The 19699-nt window shown below is 37.6% G+C and overlaps 1 protein-coding gene across 1 annotated transcript; it reads right to left on the reverse strand.

Moving 5' to 3' along the window:
• Positions 1-662: 662 nt before the first annotated feature.
• On the reverse strand, positions 663-13066 carry Cpox (coproporphyrinogen oxidase). Its single transcript, XM_003469207.5, has 7 exons — positions 12318-13066; positions 10321-10464; positions 9957-10067; positions 8618-8759; positions 6414-6632; positions 2467-2571; positions 663-1866 (listed from the first exon to the last, which is right to left on the reverse strand). Exons 1-7 carry the CDS (start codon positions 12817-12819, stop codon positions 1779-1781), a joined length of 1311 nt encoding a protein of 436 aa, XP_003469255.1. The 5' UTR covers positions 12820-13066; the 3' UTR covers positions 663-1778.
• Positions 13067-19699: the final 6633 nt, after the last annotated feature.

A 19699-nucleotide genomic window follows, 5' to 3' on the forward strand; every position in this document is an offset into this window, starting at 1 on the left:
TTGAAGAACAGCAGAAATGTATTTTTTGCTAGTTATGTAATTGAAGTTTCCAGATATAGTTTCATCCTTAAAAAAATCCAAGGTTCCTGAACAATATGCAAACAGATGCACAGAAAAATTATGAAGTTTCATTTTCATCCAGTGTCCAAACTCGAATAGCCACAAACACAATAGCCAATAAACACAACTAAATAGACCAGTAGACCTACAGAAATGGCTCTTTTTAAAAAGTTAATCGTGTATCCTTGTATGTCTATATTTGTTCACAATATCAGTTTTCTAGAAGCATCATTCACATTCAATAAAACTTTGTTAAGTTTGAGTATTGATAAATCTATAGAACCTAAAAACCTCTGCCACTATCAACATTCAGAACACTTCAATCACTTTAACAATATATTCTTTTATCCCCTTTCACTACCTAGTCTTTGTCTCAAAATAAAAAATAAAAAGGACCAGAGATATAGCTCTTTGTGAAAGCCCAGAGTTCAATCCCTGATACAAAAAACAAACCATAAAACCACTGTAAAAACTGATTACAAATCTTGTATTTCTCTTAAATAAATACCTAGAAATGAAGGACTATTTCTGTTCTGAGAAATATGTTTTGCTGCATCAACTATCCCAACAAAATAAAGAATACAAATACTTATTATACTGTCTTATTTTTCACAATAAAATTTATTAGTGGATCTGCTATAAACAGTTGAAGAATTCATTTATTTTTTCTAGTACTTAAAAGAGCCACATATAATCATACATGTCCAACATATTCAGGGTAATGTTTAAAAATATGTGTACATGCTTTCTTACAAACTTTGATAAATCATAATCAAGTAAAATAATATGTTCACATTATTATATGAATAAACAAGTCATATATTAAGAATTCTGTTTTTCTCTTAAGAATAAAGAAGTTACAGAATTGCTAATTTGAATTTCTCATTTTATTTTCCAAGTAAAAAGCATTTCCTAAGGAAAATTCACATTCTAGGATTATTCTTAGTCAAAAGTTTCATGTAGAAATATCTGGAACAGAAAACTAAAGTATGAGAATCCAGGAACACAAGCTTTCAGTTTCAAAAGTACTGAGAATTCCAACATTAATGAATTTATCCACAAAAATCAAAATTACAACTTAGGTGTTCCTTTTTTAAATGACAGTAGTGTCACATTAGAGTCAAAATCTGTAAGTAATGACTGAATTGTAACATATGCAGATAAATTTTAACTGGTTCCAAATGTCTATCATTATACAAATTCATGTTTTACAGTATTAAGGCCTCTGAAGAAAAATGATTATATCAGAGACATTAACAATGACAAAGAACAAATTCTGCCTTCAAATTGCTTTGTATAATTGCCAAGAAGTCTCAACTTCACTGCATTAATAAAGATAAAATATATCTCATGACAGATTTCTGTGGGAGAAACGAAAAATTTTAAAGAATAAAATACAAAAACAAGATGAAGAGTTTTCAAGTACATAGTATGTTAATTACTTGGAAACTCAATGTCAAATTCAGTAAACTAGTCATATGAAATGATTCTAAAAGTGTGTGTTTTACACTAATTGACTCTGACATTCTGCCATCCCACCACACATCACTGACAGCATCCATCTTACCAGAGGACAAGAGGTCCACAGGGGGCCAGAGGACAAAACCAGAGAGCTAAGGCGCAGGGAACTAAGTGCCACACAGTGGCAACAGTGGCCAGCCAGTGGAGCGGGGCACAGACTTGTGACCTCCAAACCCCACACAGCTGCTCGGCCTGCATCAATGCACCCAGTCTCTGGGATGGCGCAGAACTTCCAGAATTTCAGCTTCTTTAGAATTCTCCGAGGGTGAATGCATGTATTCCCATCTGTGCATGTCCAAAGCAGAAGGAAAAAAAACATATAAGAAGTGATAAAAATGACACAATAACTGTTAAATGAAAAATAAAATCCTAGGAGTAAAAAAAGTCTTAGAATACTTTGTCTCTACTGTACTTACTTTGCCTTGCACCAACAAGACCTTTAAAAAATATTTGCTGCTAAAGAAATAGTTTCCTAGTAATTCTTGAGCACACTTAGGTAATATTAATATCCAGAGCTAAAATATACTTCTGTTGTAAACTAGAGCTTCATGAAGTATAGCACTTCATCACAAATGTTGCATAATTCCTACACAAAGCTCTTCCAGGCAAATAACCAGTAGGAGAGCTCAATCTGGCCCTCTGCACTGCTGCCTCTGGCTCCTGTACTCTCTCCTGCTGCCATGTGAAGCTATGTCATATATCCTGTCAGCCTTTATAAAACCCAATTTAATTTTTCTGAATTATTAACCATAATTTTCTCATAAGATCAGCAAAATCAAAACCAAAGAAATCTTAGGGAAGACACACCACTGTTAACATTCACATTTTGTGGGGGTGAAGGAGCTGGAACAGGCAGACGACTACCATGATGAGTTTTTTCCTTACCTGGCAGTCAGAGGTAAAGACATCAAGATGCTTTCAATCCTGGATCCTGGAGTGAAGAGGCCAAACTTTGTTCCTCGATCATACAGCAGATTAAATTCTACATATCTGAAATAAAGACATCAGATGACATAAAGGGTCTGCTGAGTAAAATCTTTCAAAAGTCCTTTACAAATGCTTAAAAGAGGCATTCTTTCCCTGCCTGTCGGCTGGACCTAGCACAGACTACACCAGCTCAGCTTTTGCCATCTGGAAAACACAAAATAAATAAAGCAGTACTTTACCCACTAAACAATAAGATAGATTATGGCTCAGCATACAGCAGCTACTAAACAAGAGGGCTATGTGTTTCCATAAATAAACAGAATGGACACCAAGTTGGAAACTTCAAGGTGCTGAAACAATGTGCGAAAGAAATGGCATCCTTTTGAAGTTGGTAACACAGCTCTTCCTGGCCCTCCTCACAGAAAACGATATTCAGAGTGCAAGATTTCATTTCATCCCCTAGAATTCATGCTGCTACTATAAAGATAGTGTAAAACTTGTGTAACTGACAGTCAGGTAGAGCCATAAGTAATCCTTTAACAGTAATTAACATAGTCTAGATATTCCTCTTTTTTCAAGTAGCAATTATATGCTGTTGTGTAATGCATTCCTCCTGCAGATTAAAAACAATCATAATAAAAGATACAGATTTAGGGGCTGGGGATTTAGCTCAGCGGCATAAGTGTCTGCCTTGCAAGCAGACAGTCGTGAGTTCGATCCCTGATACCAATAAAAAGGAAAAAGACAAAAAAATAAAAAAAGATACAGATTTGACTTTCAGGGCTTAGGGGCTTCCTTCCTAAGGAAAATATCCTCAGCATAAACTAAAATTTGATTCAGTGTATTAACTTCCAAATTGTTCATTACATACTGTCACCTTTGGACTCTTTTCTCAAAGGTCTGTATTGTCCTTTAACATGAGACATAAAGTATCTCTTCTCCCCAATTTCAAAAGGATAACTTCTACCATCCAGAAAATTCAGAATGATCCATAAATCTGACAATTTCAATAAATAGTCCCCATTTGTGACCATTTCTCAACTTATTGAGAAACTACTCTCTTGGTCTCAATTTCTCTCAGACATCTTTACATCTTTGTTTACTATCTTTTTTGTGTTTTTGTTTTGTTTTGTTTTTGGTACTGGGGATTGAACTCATGACCTCACACTCGTCAGGCAGGGGTTTGTGCTGTTGGGCTAAACCCTCAGCCCTCTGTTTACTATCTTCAAGCCTCCACAGCAAAATATTCTCAAGAATCCCACTGTAACTTGCTTTGCAAAGTGATTTGTTTCTGAAGAATCATACAAAAGAATCTATAAAAATGCAACCAAGTATATCTCTGGGTCACTTTCTAGTTCTCGTCACTTATTTATCACTGTTTCATTTTCATGCACCAATGACTATTTTATACCTTTGCATGCATTTTGTAAGATAATCTGGATAAATCTTAACTTCTTCCTAAGACTATAGAAAAGAATTTCATCTCTCAGTTACCTTTTAGCTGAGACCACTACCTTGCTGAACATGAGCTGCAAGGATGGCTAACTTTTTAGTTTTATTTATCTATTTGTATTTGAAGAATTGGATCAAAGGCCCTTGTAAAAATTTCCCAAAATGAATTTCTACAGATCTTCATGTTCCTTTTACTTGTTTGAATGAAAGACAGCCTGACTCTCACCAGGTTTTACTTAGCTCAAGTATTTTTGATCCTTTCCATACATTTATCTCCTCTGAGATGCCTATGAATTAGGGCTTTAACCAACCTCTTCAACTTAACTAATGCCTACATTTTATCCTACTTTCTTTTCCCAAAGAAAAACTAAACTGAAATAAGTTAAAGGTCTTTAGTTTCTACGAAAAAGATGACTGTGCAACTGTGGTTCACATCTGGGGAGCAAATACTAGTAACTGAAGGCAAGAGACCAAGTGAAATGTCTTAGAAAGGGATTGTGCAGTCAAAAAAAGCCAGAATGACCACCAAAAGGGAGATTCATACGTGCAGGGGATAGACACAGGGAGAAGAGTAATCTGTAAAGAAGGCAGATAATGAGTAGAATAAAAAACAAGTCAGTGTTAATATCTGAGAGTCTATTATAAGGGAGAAGGTGGGTTTATCTTAAGCCTCAGAGTCTATTGCTATCTCAGTGCTTTAGGATGGTGGAAGGAAGCTCTCTTTGAAAAACAGTTATATACCACATCATAGAAAATTAATCTAACACTCCACACTTCTGCCTACCTAAAAAGACACACTGTGCGCGGTGGTGCCAACTGTAATCCCAGCTACTTGGGAGGTTGAAATAGAGGATTGTAAATTTAGCCTGTAAATCCCTATCTGAAAATAAAAAGGGCTGGAGAACGCAGATCAGGACTGGACTACTTTGCTAGCATGCATGAGGCCCTGGCTTCCCACTACTGTGGAAAGCAAAGCAAAAAAACAAAAACAAAACACCAGACACACAGTGATACACACACACTATCGTACTTTCAGAGTGACCTGTCGTCAAACAATGTAAAACAACAAAAAGAACAAAAAAATCATTATTCCTATAGCTAAGAAGTTCTAAGTGCTTCACATTATTAGTATTCACAAAATTTCCTAGTTTTCCAAATGAATCTTAAGTAACACTAGAACTCTTTACTTTCTAGAGTTTGAAGTTATTCTCTTAGATGTATCTTGTCACTAACAGGTGAGCCTTTTTTCAACAGGTTGTGGTAAACCCACCTTGCAGTTAAGATAGTGCCTAACTATATAAGGCCCGCGATACATGTTCAGTGAAGGAAGAAAACAATGCCAATGGAACAATTGAGAAATTATGGAAGAAAATGTCCCCAAACATATATTTAAAAGTGTCTAAAAATAAAATTTAACCAAGACTCACTGTGTCAAATTGTTAATGGGAATAAGATAGCAAAAGCAATTATAAAAACAATACATACAAACATTTATCTTTAGACTTGGAACATAAATTTCAATTGGAACTCTTTGGTGCAATATCTTTACCTTCCAAGGGGCCAAAGCTTTTTGTGCCTAAGGGAATTAACATGAATCAGAAAATGTATTTTATAGCTATGGACTCCCTTAAGAACACAATGAAAAAGTCATGTAAACTGGCAGAATGAATATTTGAAATTCATTCACAAATATAACATGACTGAAATAACTCAGCCAACTAGCTCACCAAACCCAATGCACAGAGAACATGGCTGAGTATCACAGTGAGTACAAACCTGCTTCCACTACTTAACTTCCTGTGTGTACTGAAAAGATTAAGCTTTCTGGTCATCTAGGATGACCAGTTCACTATCTGAGATCTTGTATTTGTCAACTGTAACATATTGCGCAAGGAACTTGCCTTGCTGAATACATTTTATCATGTGGAATATGACACACACACCTATCTCCCAGTTCTGGTGAGACAAAGAGACGCAAAACACCTGCATGGGGGCTGCAAATAGCAAGTGCTCCCAAAATTCCTATTTATTACTAAAGTGTAAATAATTTCTGCAATGATTCTTATTAAAACAACTGTCATGACATCTTTAAAAAGTACATTTCTGAAACTTACAAATCACCAGAAATTGAATAATGTCCACACCCTAGCATTAAGTGGAGGACACTGCCTAAAAACTAAAAGAAATAAGCTGAACTGAACTTAGCAATCACTAACTACATGTCTACTATGAGTTTCTACCTAACAGATGAATTGACTAAACTTTATTTTTGAAATAAAGTATACTATACAAATTTTTTAATTTCTTTTTTAATATTCATCAGCTACAAAAAAGTAGGGTGCATATGCACATGATTACTGTAATGCATCTACCGGGGACAACAGAACATCATTAGCATAACTGCTCTACTTCCCCCACTTATACTGGGGAAAGTTTATTCTCTTGTTACTCACCGTCCTCGTCTGAGCTGTTGCCACAGCTTCTCTTGGGGTGTGAATGAATCCTCACAGTGCTTTTTCACAAGGGGAATGTAAGAAGGAACCACAGCCTGGGCACAGCTCTCCACAAAACGGAACACCTCCTCCTTGGATGGTGAGTCAAGGTCATCAAAAAAGATACCACCGATGCCTCTCCGCTCCCCACGATGGGTTATAAAAAAGTAGTCATCACACCTGGAAAAATCAGGAAAGTCAAATCAGGGACTAGAAGGGAGTAAAAAAGACACACAAATCAATGTGGACCTTGCAGTTCAGAGCAATCTCCTTGACTAGTACCAGGATAATTTTACTCTGTGTCTAAGTATAAAAATGAAACTAGAACTTCAGACAAATTTTCTGCAGAAATAGCAAATGTAGAAGATCCTTATATTCTTATCTGTAAAGGAATCTAGGCAATTTCATAGAAATCTACCTGAAACATATAGAGCTCTCAGAACTTTGGTGAAAAGAGCCATAGAGTTCAAGGTTTTCACTGTACTTCTTGAAATAAGTGAAGCCGCTTCCCTTGGAAACACTGCTGCTTCTGGAGGAGGCAGGAGAATCAGAGCCTTTTAAGAATGACACCAACCAGGGTACAGATCGGAGCTCTCTTAAATTAGCTCTTTATTTCCCAAAGAGGTAGGGTAAACAATTCCAAGGTATTTCTCACCAGTAAAATATGAAGAATAGACAGCATGGACAACACAGAGAAGGGCTGATAGAAGAGAATATTCTGAGAATATGTCTTGAAACAGGTTATGGCTTATCCTTGTGAGCCAGCACATGAAGCTACTAGTTATTTCTTGAGTCTTTCACCTTTACATCTATGAAAACAGGCTTACTAAGAAATCCCCCATGAAATGTTAAATTTGTAGAATAGTTTACAACCTGGAAATAGTTCTTTTAATGATCTTTATGGTAAAAATTCCTAATCAGAAAAAATTGTTCAAACAAACAATACTTTTCTAAAAAACTCATCTTAAACTCAAAAGACAAAAAAGCACCAAAACACTAGAACTAATACACTGATATAAATCACTTCAGTTTTGACAGGCTGCCTTTCCTTTTTATGTATATCCATAAAAAGTATATCTGAACAGCTTGAAAACTTTCTTCAATCCAAATCACATTATTTCAAGATTTTAATTCATAAAGTTACAAATTAACTTTATGAAATACATTATTTCTTTGAAAGACACATACTTTAAATATTGTGTTAACTAATTCTGCTAAACCTTATCTCAGTAACTATAAGAAACAAAAAAAGGTACTCCACCGGTCTACCTCCTGCTAGGATGTTGAGTTGTAGGACAAAGAAAAAATACCTATATTACATGTATATACACTGATCCACAGCTTGTAGTTTTCACTGTGATATTAAATCAGGAAAAAAATATTTCACTGTGATATTAAATCAGGAAAAAAATATGCAAATGTTTTTATCTTTTTTGAGGATCTTAGAGGAAGCTCAGTGCTTTTGCACAAATGAGATCAACATTCCATAATTACTAACTTTAAAAACAAAACAAAGAACAGAACCCTTCTGTTCTTCCTTTGTTAAGAATAGCAATGAGCTCTGAGTAAAGCTGAGTTTTTTACTCTCATTCCAAACAATTTATACTGGGAATCTATCTAATTTCTAACAAGCATCTGTATTTTTTCAAAATTTGTGGCTTTCCTTACTCTGTCATTAGAATTTCTTCAAAAAAGTCTTCAACGTTACTGTTCTTTTCTAAAATCTTGGAACATTAGTATCCCTCCCTAAAGATTTTCTAACCATTCCTATACCCTTACACATTTTTAAATCAACATCAGGACCATAAGTCTCATGTGGCATAAGAATGTAATATCCCACCTTAGGATCACTGAGCCTATGATTCTCAGGCACTAATCATCTTACAGTTTAGAATTAAACATTCTAAAAATCTGGAATCAAAAAAAGATGATGCTATACAATATATATTATAGACATCTGAATATTACAAATATTTCTAAGCAAATTATTTAAGCCACTTAAAACTGTTATTCCATGTCTTCTGTTGAACAAATAAGAAACCAGGAGTCCAGTCTTCATAAACTGATAAGGTGTTTACTGGCATAGTATGTAGTTGCTTTAAAGACACACAAAATGGATTGGGAAATTCTTCTGGGGTTATGAGGCATTCATTACCTTTACCTACCATTTTTTAAATTTGGGGTAGAGATCTGGACCATGCTGGTCACAAGCCTCCTTTAGAGTTCGGTGAAAATGGACAGCATCTTCGTGATTCAAGTACGTTGGTGTGAGGTCACATCCACCACCAAACCACCACTGTTTGTTACCTACACAAACCAAGACATGGATTCAATGCACTCTGACGTTTGGGACACTATTAACTACATCTGCAAACTTAATACAGTAGCTTAACTAAATATGAAATAGGTGGCAATAAAAAAAAAGTGAATTAAATTTAGCTCTGCAGACCAATGAGGCCTAGAATGGGAACAAGAGGTAAATTTACACAAAAATGGAAGAAGGAAATTAAAGAGGAGAATCAGACAGAAATGATATGCAGGGCGATGAATACCAATACAGATAATATAATTAGTGAACCTCAAAACTAGATGCACAATGAAATCAATATGAAGACCTTAAATACCTCTACTAGATCACAATTTTATAAAGCAAGTTTCTGGCCCTGGTACACGTAATTTACAAAAACTTTGCAGGAGATTCTGATGTTGCTGATAATACAAAACATGACCACCCTCCTGTCTTGCCCATAAAGGATGAAAACATTTGCTGAGAGGGGAGCCTACCACTTGAGAATAACTATTTCGTATCCTTACTTTGGAATTCAATACTTTAGTATTGAGTTGTCAATACTAGCTATCAACTTTTTTGAGGGGCTAAAAATTGAGCTCAGAGACTTCTGCATATTAAGTCCACACTCAGTCACTAAACTATACCCTTAACCAGTTACCAATTTTTAAACATCAGGAGGCTGAACCAAACTGAACAGCTTCAAGATGAAACATTAAGTAGTGACTTTATATGTCATCATCTGCAGAGACACCAACAGAAGTAGGTGTGGCACTGCACAGAGGCTCTGATAAGTGGTAACAGATGGCTCTGCTGATGGAAGACACAGGCTGGAACTACATGCACATGAGGCCTGGTCAACTGCACAAAGCTATGGTGACTAGTAAAGCTAAGAATGCAAAAAGTATTTTCCAAGAGCAAGTTCACAATTTGAACTTAAACTCACATGTGAGTCTTTCCTTCAGATATAAAGAACCTTGTGTACATTTTGAAATTTGGGTTCATTAACTGGTTCCTTCTAGTTGGAGGAAGGTCAAGCTTAAACAATATATTCTTATTTTTCATGTCTACTGCATAAGCCATTGAAGGAATAAACCCTTATAAGCTCCTGAACAATCGAGGTAAGATGGTATTTATTCTAGGATTCTGAATTTTTACTTTCCAAATTCAGATTTTGCAAGGTAATAAATACTTTCTATAATTCTTGAGATACTTACCATCTGCTTCTTCCACTTCAAAATATCTGTAGTTAAAATGGATAGTGGGAGCATGAGGATTCTTAGGATGGATAACAGAGCTCACACCCATAGCAGAAAATGGTAATTTACCTGGAAAGTAAAACAGGGAGAGAGTACATTCAATTTCCAGGCTTGAAATACACAAATTAACTCTCATGTGGTTTCTGAATCAATTTAAAAGATGTTTTCCAATATGTTTCTCAAAATATAATTTTCAAAAAGTAATTTTGGACATGGTTATCTAGTATATGTATCCATCCAAATGGTGTTAATTTATCAATAAAACTTACGGAAAAAACGGTTGCAGAGATTATTGAAGACTGTTAAAATAATCTCAATTTACCATCTTTAGTCTTCAGAACTTTTCCTCTGCTTCTCATCTGTTTTGCTGCTTCTTCAGAAAGATTCCCATGAACAACAGAAATGCTCACTCCAGCCTTTTCAAAAACACGACCATCCTGAAGTACACAGCTGATGCCACCACCTCCTATTGACAGAAAAGGAGAAACACGAAAGAATGAGTATGCAAAACTGAAAACAATCATTACATGAAAGTGGGAGAATCTGGTGCTATTTTCCTTATTGCGTCTCAATTTTTTTACAGAATAATTTTTATGTATAAAGAAATCAGACAACTATTCATCTTTATGATAGAAGGCACCAATAGTGGGCAACTACTAAACCTTCCCATACTGCTAAGCAAGTATTTCTTCTACATTCTTACACAATCATCCAAAATAAATCACCAGATTACACTCTCTTCCAATACTACTATACACAATGGAATCCACAAAGGTATGGTATGAAAGAGAAAACTAAATTTAAAAATAGGAATGAGTATACATAAAGCATATTCTTTATGGCTAAATTTAAGAGTTGAATATTGTTAAGAAAATATTTTTTCTCAGTTTGATGTCTGCCTTTTAGTTTTGTTTACAGGCAATTAAAAACCAATAGAAACTCAAACTTGTAAGGAATTCAGAACCTTAAACTGAGAGACATTGGTATTAGGTGGGTAAACATCAGTACTAGCTTTTGTTTTAAGACACTAGGATCATCACAGTTTGCTGCTCAATAAAGGTTCATGTTTGGCTTGTTTTTTCAAAAGCTTTCAGGGCTTGATGGGTCATAAGATGATCTAGGATAACCCCTGTACATTCCAGATAAGAAAATTGAGGTCCCTAACGCCAAAACACTATCTGTGAAGATCACACACCTGGCAAAAGATTCAATTTCTCCACTTGCCATTCGTTTTTCTAACAATACTCTAAGTACTTTACATTATTAATCTCATTTAAATTTCATACTACACTTTCATAGCGTATGTTTCATCTCATTTTATAAATGGGGGAAAAGACACAAAATAAGTAACTTGTAAAAGTCACACAACTAGGCTCATACCTGAGATTGGGGACTTAATTCAGTGGCCTTCAGTGGAACACATTACAAGATAGAAAACGCTATGAAAATCAGACTGAACTGTATTTAATACAAATGTGGGAGAATCTCAGCTCAAAATCTGTTGGCAGGAAGATGCTGCGGTATTCCTAGCTAGGAAAAGTCAGAAATTCTTCAAGTATATTATCAAGATGAGACATTCGACTGTGAGGCAACAATATGGTTGCTAGTATATGCCTCTGTACGAACTGTGTTTTGTATTTTAGTATTTTGGCATTGAAAGGAAGTATTTCGGGGCTGGGGATTAGCTCAGCGGCATAAGTGCTTGCCTTGCAAGCAGGCGTCATGAGTTCGATGCCTGGTACCGGTAAAAATAAAAATAAAAAAAAAAAAATAAAGTACTTCTAACATTACGTCTGATAGGTACTTTTGGTTCAGCAACTGAGAATCCAAATATTTTCCGTGCAACAGCAAATAGAAGTGGGGGAATTCAAGACACTATGAGAACCTTGGAAGGAGGAAGCTGGCAGATGCACAGCATTAAGAAACTGAGTTCCTTTTTTTGGTCAAGGGAGACCAAAAAAAAAAAAAAAAAGGCACTTCAACAAGTACATGAAATATGGGAGAAATAACAAATCTTGAACATACAAGCTTGTTGGCTGTAAATATTCGTTAATTCTACAGCATTACCAAGATTCTAAAATGGCTAGTACTTGCCTGACAAAAAGATAGGAAGACACACTGACCAGCACTGGGCTGCTGTCCGTCTCTGTGGCGGTCTTCTTAACCGTGTCCTTGTAACCTAGCAATCCCTAAGTGGATATTCACGATATCCCCCGTCCCCAATTCTTAGTCATTTTCTGCAGTAAGCCTAGAGCCAAGACCTCCCTATCCCCCATACCTAATGTCCACCTTTTATCGGGCTTCCCTCTGCCTCCTCACCTTCCTTCCTCTCCCATCGGTCCACAGAGAAGCTAGCGCCCCCGTCTACCTGCGCCAGCGCCTGGCACACCTGGGCCTGGGTCTCCAGGATCAGTAGCTCCATCTTGGTCTTGATGTCGCCCGGCCTCCTCCGCAACTCGCTCAGGTCAGTCACAGGCGGGGCCATGAAGCAGCTGCAGCGCCGGCTCAGCTCGTCCTCTGCCTCCTCCTGGGCCGCCGAGGGGCCCCGCGCCACCGAGCTCTTAGGCACCATCTCTGCGCGCTGCACGTGCCCGAAGGCGGCGGCTGCCAACCCTGCTAACCCCGCCAGCGCCGCGGCCAGCCCAGTGCCCAGCCGGGCGCCGCCTCTCGCCGCGGGTCCGTTCCATAGTCCGCGGCAGTGCACGGAACCGGCCGTGCCAGCCGCGCAGCGCCCTGACCAGGAGGAGCGCAGCTCTCCGCAGCCCACCCGGGCCGCGCGGCACCAGGGGCCTGAACTCAGCCTGCCCAGGTACAAGGCCATGGTTTCGTGCCGCGGGCCTGAGAGAAGTCTTGAAGCGCGCTAAGGTTCCGGGGCAACCGCCCTACGCCTGAAAAGAAACCTGTCCTGAAGGAGAGCGACGGCGGGTTTGCGCCGGGGCGGCGGGCGAGCGCTGAGATCGCTGGGAGTTGTAGTCCGGTCCTACAGCCCCTGGTTTCCGCAGAGGGCGCCTGCACTTTGGGATAAGAATCCACCACGCCCAGAAAGGCTGGTGGGAGGGGTAAACAGAAGTGCCCGTGTAAACCTGGAGAGATAAAAGAAGCGGTTTTGTCACGTACAGCCTAGAGTCTGCAGTTTGCTCAGCCACAGCAAAAAAGACAAAAATAGACCTGCCAGGCTGAGGATGCGCAGGGCAGAAACACAGATGAGAGACCCCCGCACCTCACCTGGCCCTTGGCGTCCTGTTTCAAAGGTTTGAAAAATACCGATCCTTCTTGATAACATGGGACTGTTAATTTGCCCTTGGTCCTAGAACTTTGAAACTTCAGGAGCCTGTAGCCTCGGGAGCAGAACCTGAAAAACTCCTTGTGTAGATGTTCTAAAGAAAAGATAATAAAGGACTCCTGAGGCAATCCCGGGAGAAGACTTCCTGGGATCAAGTCTACTTCGTAGTACTGTTCTTATAATCTTCCCAGGCCTTCCTTCTATCTGCTTATTTGATGTTTAAAATACGAAGTGCAAAGTGACATTTTATTCATCGTGACCTGATATGATTGGGAAATGTTTTCCAGTTTTTATTTTTTTATTAGTGTATTGCTTGCATTACATAATGATCACATTCCTTGTAGGGAGTTGGCACATGTACACAACACTTCTCAATTCCTTCTTCCCCCACTTTCCTCTCTTCCCTTCTCCTCCCTCCATCTCTTGATGCCTTTCCCATTTGAAAAGGATAAAGACATCCGTCCTACTATTATATGGTGCTCCCTTACTTTTAAAATTTGGTTTGTGCAGTAAGCATATGAAGTAAGCAGGGCAAACATCCACACTGTGATCTACTGTTTCTGTCTCCCTTCTCCCTAAGCCCCGCTCTCCACCTTTACTTTAAGAAAATGATGTAAGAAGCTAACCAGTTTGATATACAGGTTTTTTGTTTCAGTTCTATGGTGCCTAAATACAAAGGGATGGTGCCTAGACATAAAAATAATTATCTTAACACTTTGTACAATGGAGTAATTTGTCTTTCAAATATCAAGGAAGATTTCAATTTTTAGTAGCACATAGTAAATTAAGGCACTCATCATTAGTTTTCTTTCCAATAACTGGATAGCCACACACAGCCATGTCCAGCAACTCTCACACTAGTACATAATGGTGGTTTGGTGAATATGTTTGCCTAAGCTTAGCAGCCAAGAGTCAGTGAGGGTAAAGGCCTGGATCGAGTAATGAGTCAACTAATTACACAACAGAAAAACCATGAGTTTGTGGCCCTAGTGTAACCTACCAGAGGCCCAAGTAAGAAGAAGTGCAAAGCAAAGATAAGCATTATCACTTTAGGCAGGGTTTTTGCTTCTTGTGGATTCCTGTGATGGGGTTTGGTTGGACCTGTGATGATAAATGAATTAACATAAAGGAAACACTGTGGCACATTTATCTGTAAGAAGCTTGTTCAATATTGCTTCAATTCTGCAAATACCCAAAATATGAGTAAGAGATAAGCAGCAAGCAACAGACCATTTAAAGTTTTTTCCTATTCACAAAAGCTGAGCCTGAGCAAATTATGTACTAACTCCAGGTTTCCATCCTTCCCAGTCTTTCATGTCTTTGTACAAAGTTTTCTCTACTTTCATGCTCTGGTTCATAGCATCAACGTTACCTCAATCTATTATGAAAATTTCTGAGAAGACATTAATAAAATGGTTTCAAGCTTCACATACTTCTTAGAACCCTTATGACTTTTACTCTCAGCTTATGACTTATCCTATGATTTGACACCTGCTTATGAATCCTTGTGAATTTTACCCTTTTCATTATTTATGCCATCATTTTAACCATTCTCATAGCATATTAGTATTCCTTTTTTAAGAGAGAATTTCAAGACACCCCAGCTTCATCTCTCTAGTTGTCTGTCTTCTGGCAATACAATCTACACCCTATAAGTCCATTATTTTTATTAAATTGTATCATTTTCATCTGTTCCCACACTTTTCCAGAGCCAAATGTCGGAAATTTACTATCAAAAATGCTCTCACTTTTGTTGCTTTCAGGTTCTAGAAACTCAAGCTAATCAGTAACAAAGAATACTAAATATATGTGTTTGTGCTGGCAGGCTTCTGCCCTATTTAGACATTCTGGTGAAAGTTACACAGATTGTTATTAATTAATAAGAGGAATTTTTGAAATGTTTTACTTTGATTTTGTTTTAAAATTTAAATTTTAAACATCAGATGATTACAGACAAATGCTTACATATATAGATGGTGGGAGTGGATGGGAGGGAGGGAGAAGGAAATGAAAAAAATGACGTATTATATACATGTACCAACTTTTACAAAGAATATAACCATTATGCATTGCAAACATATACCAATGAAAAAGAGTTACCTTAAAGCCATATGTAAATTAAATATCTAATATGATTGAAGTTGGTTTGTTTTTTCTTTAACAGAAGTAACTTTTAATTAGACTCTCACAGATGTACAGATATTGTTCAAACATTTAAAGAAAGGTTCATAAAAAGGATACGTTCATAATGCCTGCCTCTCTTGTACTTTACTTTTTGCCTTTATCTTCTCTATGGTAATGAGAATATGATGCTTGAACTTTTAGAAACCACTTTGTGATCAAAAGCATGAAAGCTCCATTAAAATTATATGTGAGAATATACTGACTGAGGAAAAAAACTACATGATGTCCTCTGTACTGTTGTGTCTAAACAAATGTGTCAGGAAGAACAAACTTCAGTCAGTTTAACAATTTTGTTATGAGTACTTTTATTTATACTTAGCACTAATTTAAGCATGTTTGATGGTTTCCTGATTGAGAATAAACAATAGCCCGAGTAACAAAGGGTTAATGAACATCACACTAAATACTTAATCGATTCTCTCTCTTCCAATTTTCATCTAAAAGGGACAAGAGGGGGAAAAAATGATGGCCCTAAGTCTAAAAGCATCCCTTTCTGCAGCAATTAAACTGACCAGGACCTACTAAAGACAATTAATGATATAAAGCCATGACAGATATGAATAAAATCTACCTTTTGTAGAGTGGGTGTGATATGTGCCACATAGCAGTTATGGTTCAATGAGGCTGTGATCTTCCATTCTTAACAAGTACTTGTGTTGGAACGTGGACTTTCAATATTCAAATTGAATTTCTAAGAGAAATGGAAGTAAATGACAGAGACAGTTATCTGGCAATATTTATATAAATTTTTGTGACAAAAATAAATTTAAAGTCTTATAACCCAATGAAATCATTGACTGGAAACCATTTATCATGACAGAGCATTCGAAGAGAGGGCACATGTCTTTAAAATCATTTAGTATGCTACAAACATTAAAATAAGTATATCCTGAATCTTGGTGGTTCTGTAAGACACTGTTATGGTTGATACATTAAGTCAACTTGAAAAGTTTAGAAGTTTGACTAAGAGACTCAGTAGGGAGCCAGGACCCTTACTTTGTAAATATCCTCATCCTGTGCAAGAGGAGTGCACAGAGGTTTTATGAGTTCTACATCTTCTTGGGGGACTGGGACAGGCGTGGCCCGCGTACACTACAAGGAGGAAAAGGGGCTTGCTCTCCCCTCTGCTTTTGCTCTTGCTGCTTTTGCTGGCTGCTGCCTTGAACTGTTTGCCCCAGTGCCATGCTTGCCTTAGCGCCAGCTAATTATGGACTGAATCATCCAAAAAAAAACATAAGCTAAATAAACTTTTCCTTCACTAATTTTGGGTGTCAGGTGTCTTGTCTCCGCAATGAGAGAAAAGTAACCAAAACAGAAACAAATGAAAAAGATCTGATATTTCAACCACAGTTGTGTAACACTCATGTGTACAGCAGAGGACACTAGTACACTGGTCTCCAAACCAGTGTGTAGCGAAATCACCATGGGATCTTGTTAAACATGTATATCCTTCTGTTGTGGAGAGGCTGGTGAGCCTGCATTTTAAATGAATGAGAAGCACTATTTGAGCCCACAGTTAGACAGTGATTCGTGGAGCCCAACTGGCAGTTTGAAACTTAGCCTTGTCTAGCTCTGAGGCTCAGTTCCCCTATCCATCAAATGAAGTTGTAAGTATCATACCTCTTAAGTAGTGGTGATGATTAAATGAATTACTTAAAACAGAAATATCAGGTCATAAATAATAGCTTCATTATCGCAAATATTATTTTTAATAAATGTGTTCATTGATGCTAATGAAGGAGACATGAGAACCATTCTTGGGAAACACAGGACTATTCTAAAAATAAAAAAAGAAGAATTTTTGACACTGTATCCATTAGAATTCTGGTTTTGACCTTTGACTAGAATAATAATGGAATGGCAGGAACTAAAGGTGCACAGTCAAGGATGGAACAAGACGGGGTTACTCTTTGTGTGTTGTGCCAAGGAGTTTTTATTTTATTCAGAATTCAATCAAAATCCATCAAAGACATTCAAGCATAAGATAGTAGCACTCTGGAGGCACGTAAAGGATAAAATATAAGGGGTGAAGCTGGAGGTAGAAGATAAAGAAACAGATACAATGCCGCTCCTTTCCCAGTCTCAGAAAAGATCTCCAGAAAACAGTGGAATTTTTTGCATCAGTGATTTTAATACAATTTGAACCTTACAAATTCATTTCTTCTTAAGAGGTCAAAATAGAGCTTGAACTGAAACACTCTGGTGCAACCTTATCCAATACCTCATGCAAACTCTCTATTTCTCACTATCCTGTAGTCAGCCTTCCTAGGTTTTGAGGAGGTCCTGCAAAGAAGACTTGTGTAAACAATTCAGTCACCTGGACTGCTCTCTACAGCATCAGAGGATGACAGAGGGACGTTTTGGCCATCTCTCCTAGTGAACCTGTAGATACTAGGATAGATTTCTAGAAACTATGGCAGCTTTGAAGGGTCTGAATTAAAAGACATTGAAAGAAATGTCAGTTTTGCTTATCATGCAAAAGCCACAAAGGGTGGAGCCGCCACAGGGGAAAGAGAAGAGGCTAAAGAAGAGAATTAGAGTCACTTGTCATTGGCTCTGCCTAGAATTCAACACTGTCCAGTGACCATCAAGTTAGCAGTGCCGGCTGGGTGTGGTGGTACATGCTTGTGATTCCTAGGTAACCAGGAGCCTGAGGGCCACAGAACTGCAAGGTTGAGACCAGCCTGTGCATCAAAGTATGAACTTGTCTCAAAATAAATAACCCTAGCACTATAAAAAATACTGGTAATTTTAGGTCAGCATTCCCTGGCTTTAATCTCCAACACTGAAAAACAATACATCAGGGAAAATAGCTACAGGGGACTGATCTCTAGTACCTGCAGAAGGAAGAGCTACAAGTGATTCTGTGAGACAGAGATTCATTCTGGGGAGCTCTTTTGCCAGGAGCATTTTCTATTTTGTTCTTGCCAAAACCTTATGTATCAGTCACAGATTTAATATTTAAGCTGAAAGCAGGTAAAATACAAATAGATAAAAAGTTCTTCCCTTTGTTAAAATTCTTAAGATTTAACAATCATGCCAGCACTCAGGAGGCTGAGGCAGTAGGGTCACCATGAGTTCAAGGTCAGCCTGGACTACTCGGTGAGTTCAAGGCCAGCCTGAATACGTAACACAAACTTGTCCCCAAAAACACAAAATAAACAAAACAAAAGATTTCACAATCATAGGATATTATCTCAGACAGTGATTGGGATAGAAAACTAATCCAATGGGTGTTGAATTTATTTTACAATTAAAATCACAATCCTATAAAGAATTTCAAATTATAAATGAACAGAAATCAGTGGTGCTTCTATTGCATGGTTTTATGTTAGGAATGTAGCCTATTCCCCAAAAGGTTTACTGTGTTGAAGGGCTGGTTGCCAATCGATGGATTTTTGAAAAATGATTGGCTCATCATTAGAGTTTTATTTATTTTGTTAGTGAATTAAACTATTGATGGATTCTTAAGAGATGAGGCCCAGTGGAATGAACAATGTCATTTGAGCGATGGCTTTCAAGACTATATCTTGTCCCTGACAAAATGATTCTATTACCAAAAGCAATTTATAGTTTTAATACAAACCCATCAAAATTTCAATAACAAACTGTAGTGGTTGACTCTGTCAATTTGAGAAATTTAGAAGCTTAACTAAATGGGTTTAGCAATTTACACCCCAGGGTGACTCATCACGTGGATGGTACAAAAGAGAAGGAGGAAAGACGGACTGGTTCCATACTTCAGAGGAGCTCCAGTCTTTGCCTTCAATTTGGACATCATCTCCTGGCTTCTGGCACAGACTCTTTGGTTTCTGCCTTGGATCTTTCAGTCCCCCAGAATAGACTCTTCAGTCTTCCATCACAGACCCACTGGCCTTCTGATACGTGTTTGCACAGGACACCACAGTGAACACCAGACCTTGGACTGAATCCTTCAGTCTCCAGTATGCAGACACCCTCTGAAACTTCCTCAACCAACTATGCGAATGACCATTGTAAACCAATCTTTAATTTCTTATACATTTGTATATCCTGTGTTATATCTGTTCCTCTAGTAAAACCCTCTAGTAAAACCCTGTAATACACAAACGAACTTCACAGAACTATGAAAGCATTCTAAAATTCATATATAAACATACAAGACCCAGAATAACCAAAGCAATCCTTAGCAAAAAAGCAAGGTTGTAATTATCACAATTACCAATATGAAATTATACTCATAAAGACCTACTAA

This window comes from Cavia porcellus, unplaced genomic scaffold, assembly GCF_034190915.1.
Source record: "Cavia porcellus strain 051 isolate PalLab524CR breed Dunkin Hartley unplaced genomic scaffold, mCavPor4.1 scaffold_15, whole genome shotgun sequence".
NCBI lineage: Eukaryota > Metazoa > Chordata > Mammalia > Rodentia > Caviidae > Cavia > Cavia porcellus.

Excerpts from the sequence above, each read along its gene's own strand:
- Cpox (XM_003469207.5), bottom strand. The coding sequence starts at position 12,819 with ATGGCCTTGTACCTGGGCAGGCTGAGTTCAGGCCCCTGGTGCCGCGCG. Across the intron at positions 10,068-10,320 it reads AGTTCTGAAGACTAAAGATG|GTAAATTACCATTTTCTGCT; the intron begins GTAAATTGAGAT and ends TTTACTTTCCAG. Across the intron at positions 2,572-6,413 it reads CAACAGCTCAGACGAGGACG|ATATGTAGAATTTAATCTGC; the intron begins GTGAGTAACAAG and ends TCTTTATTTCAG.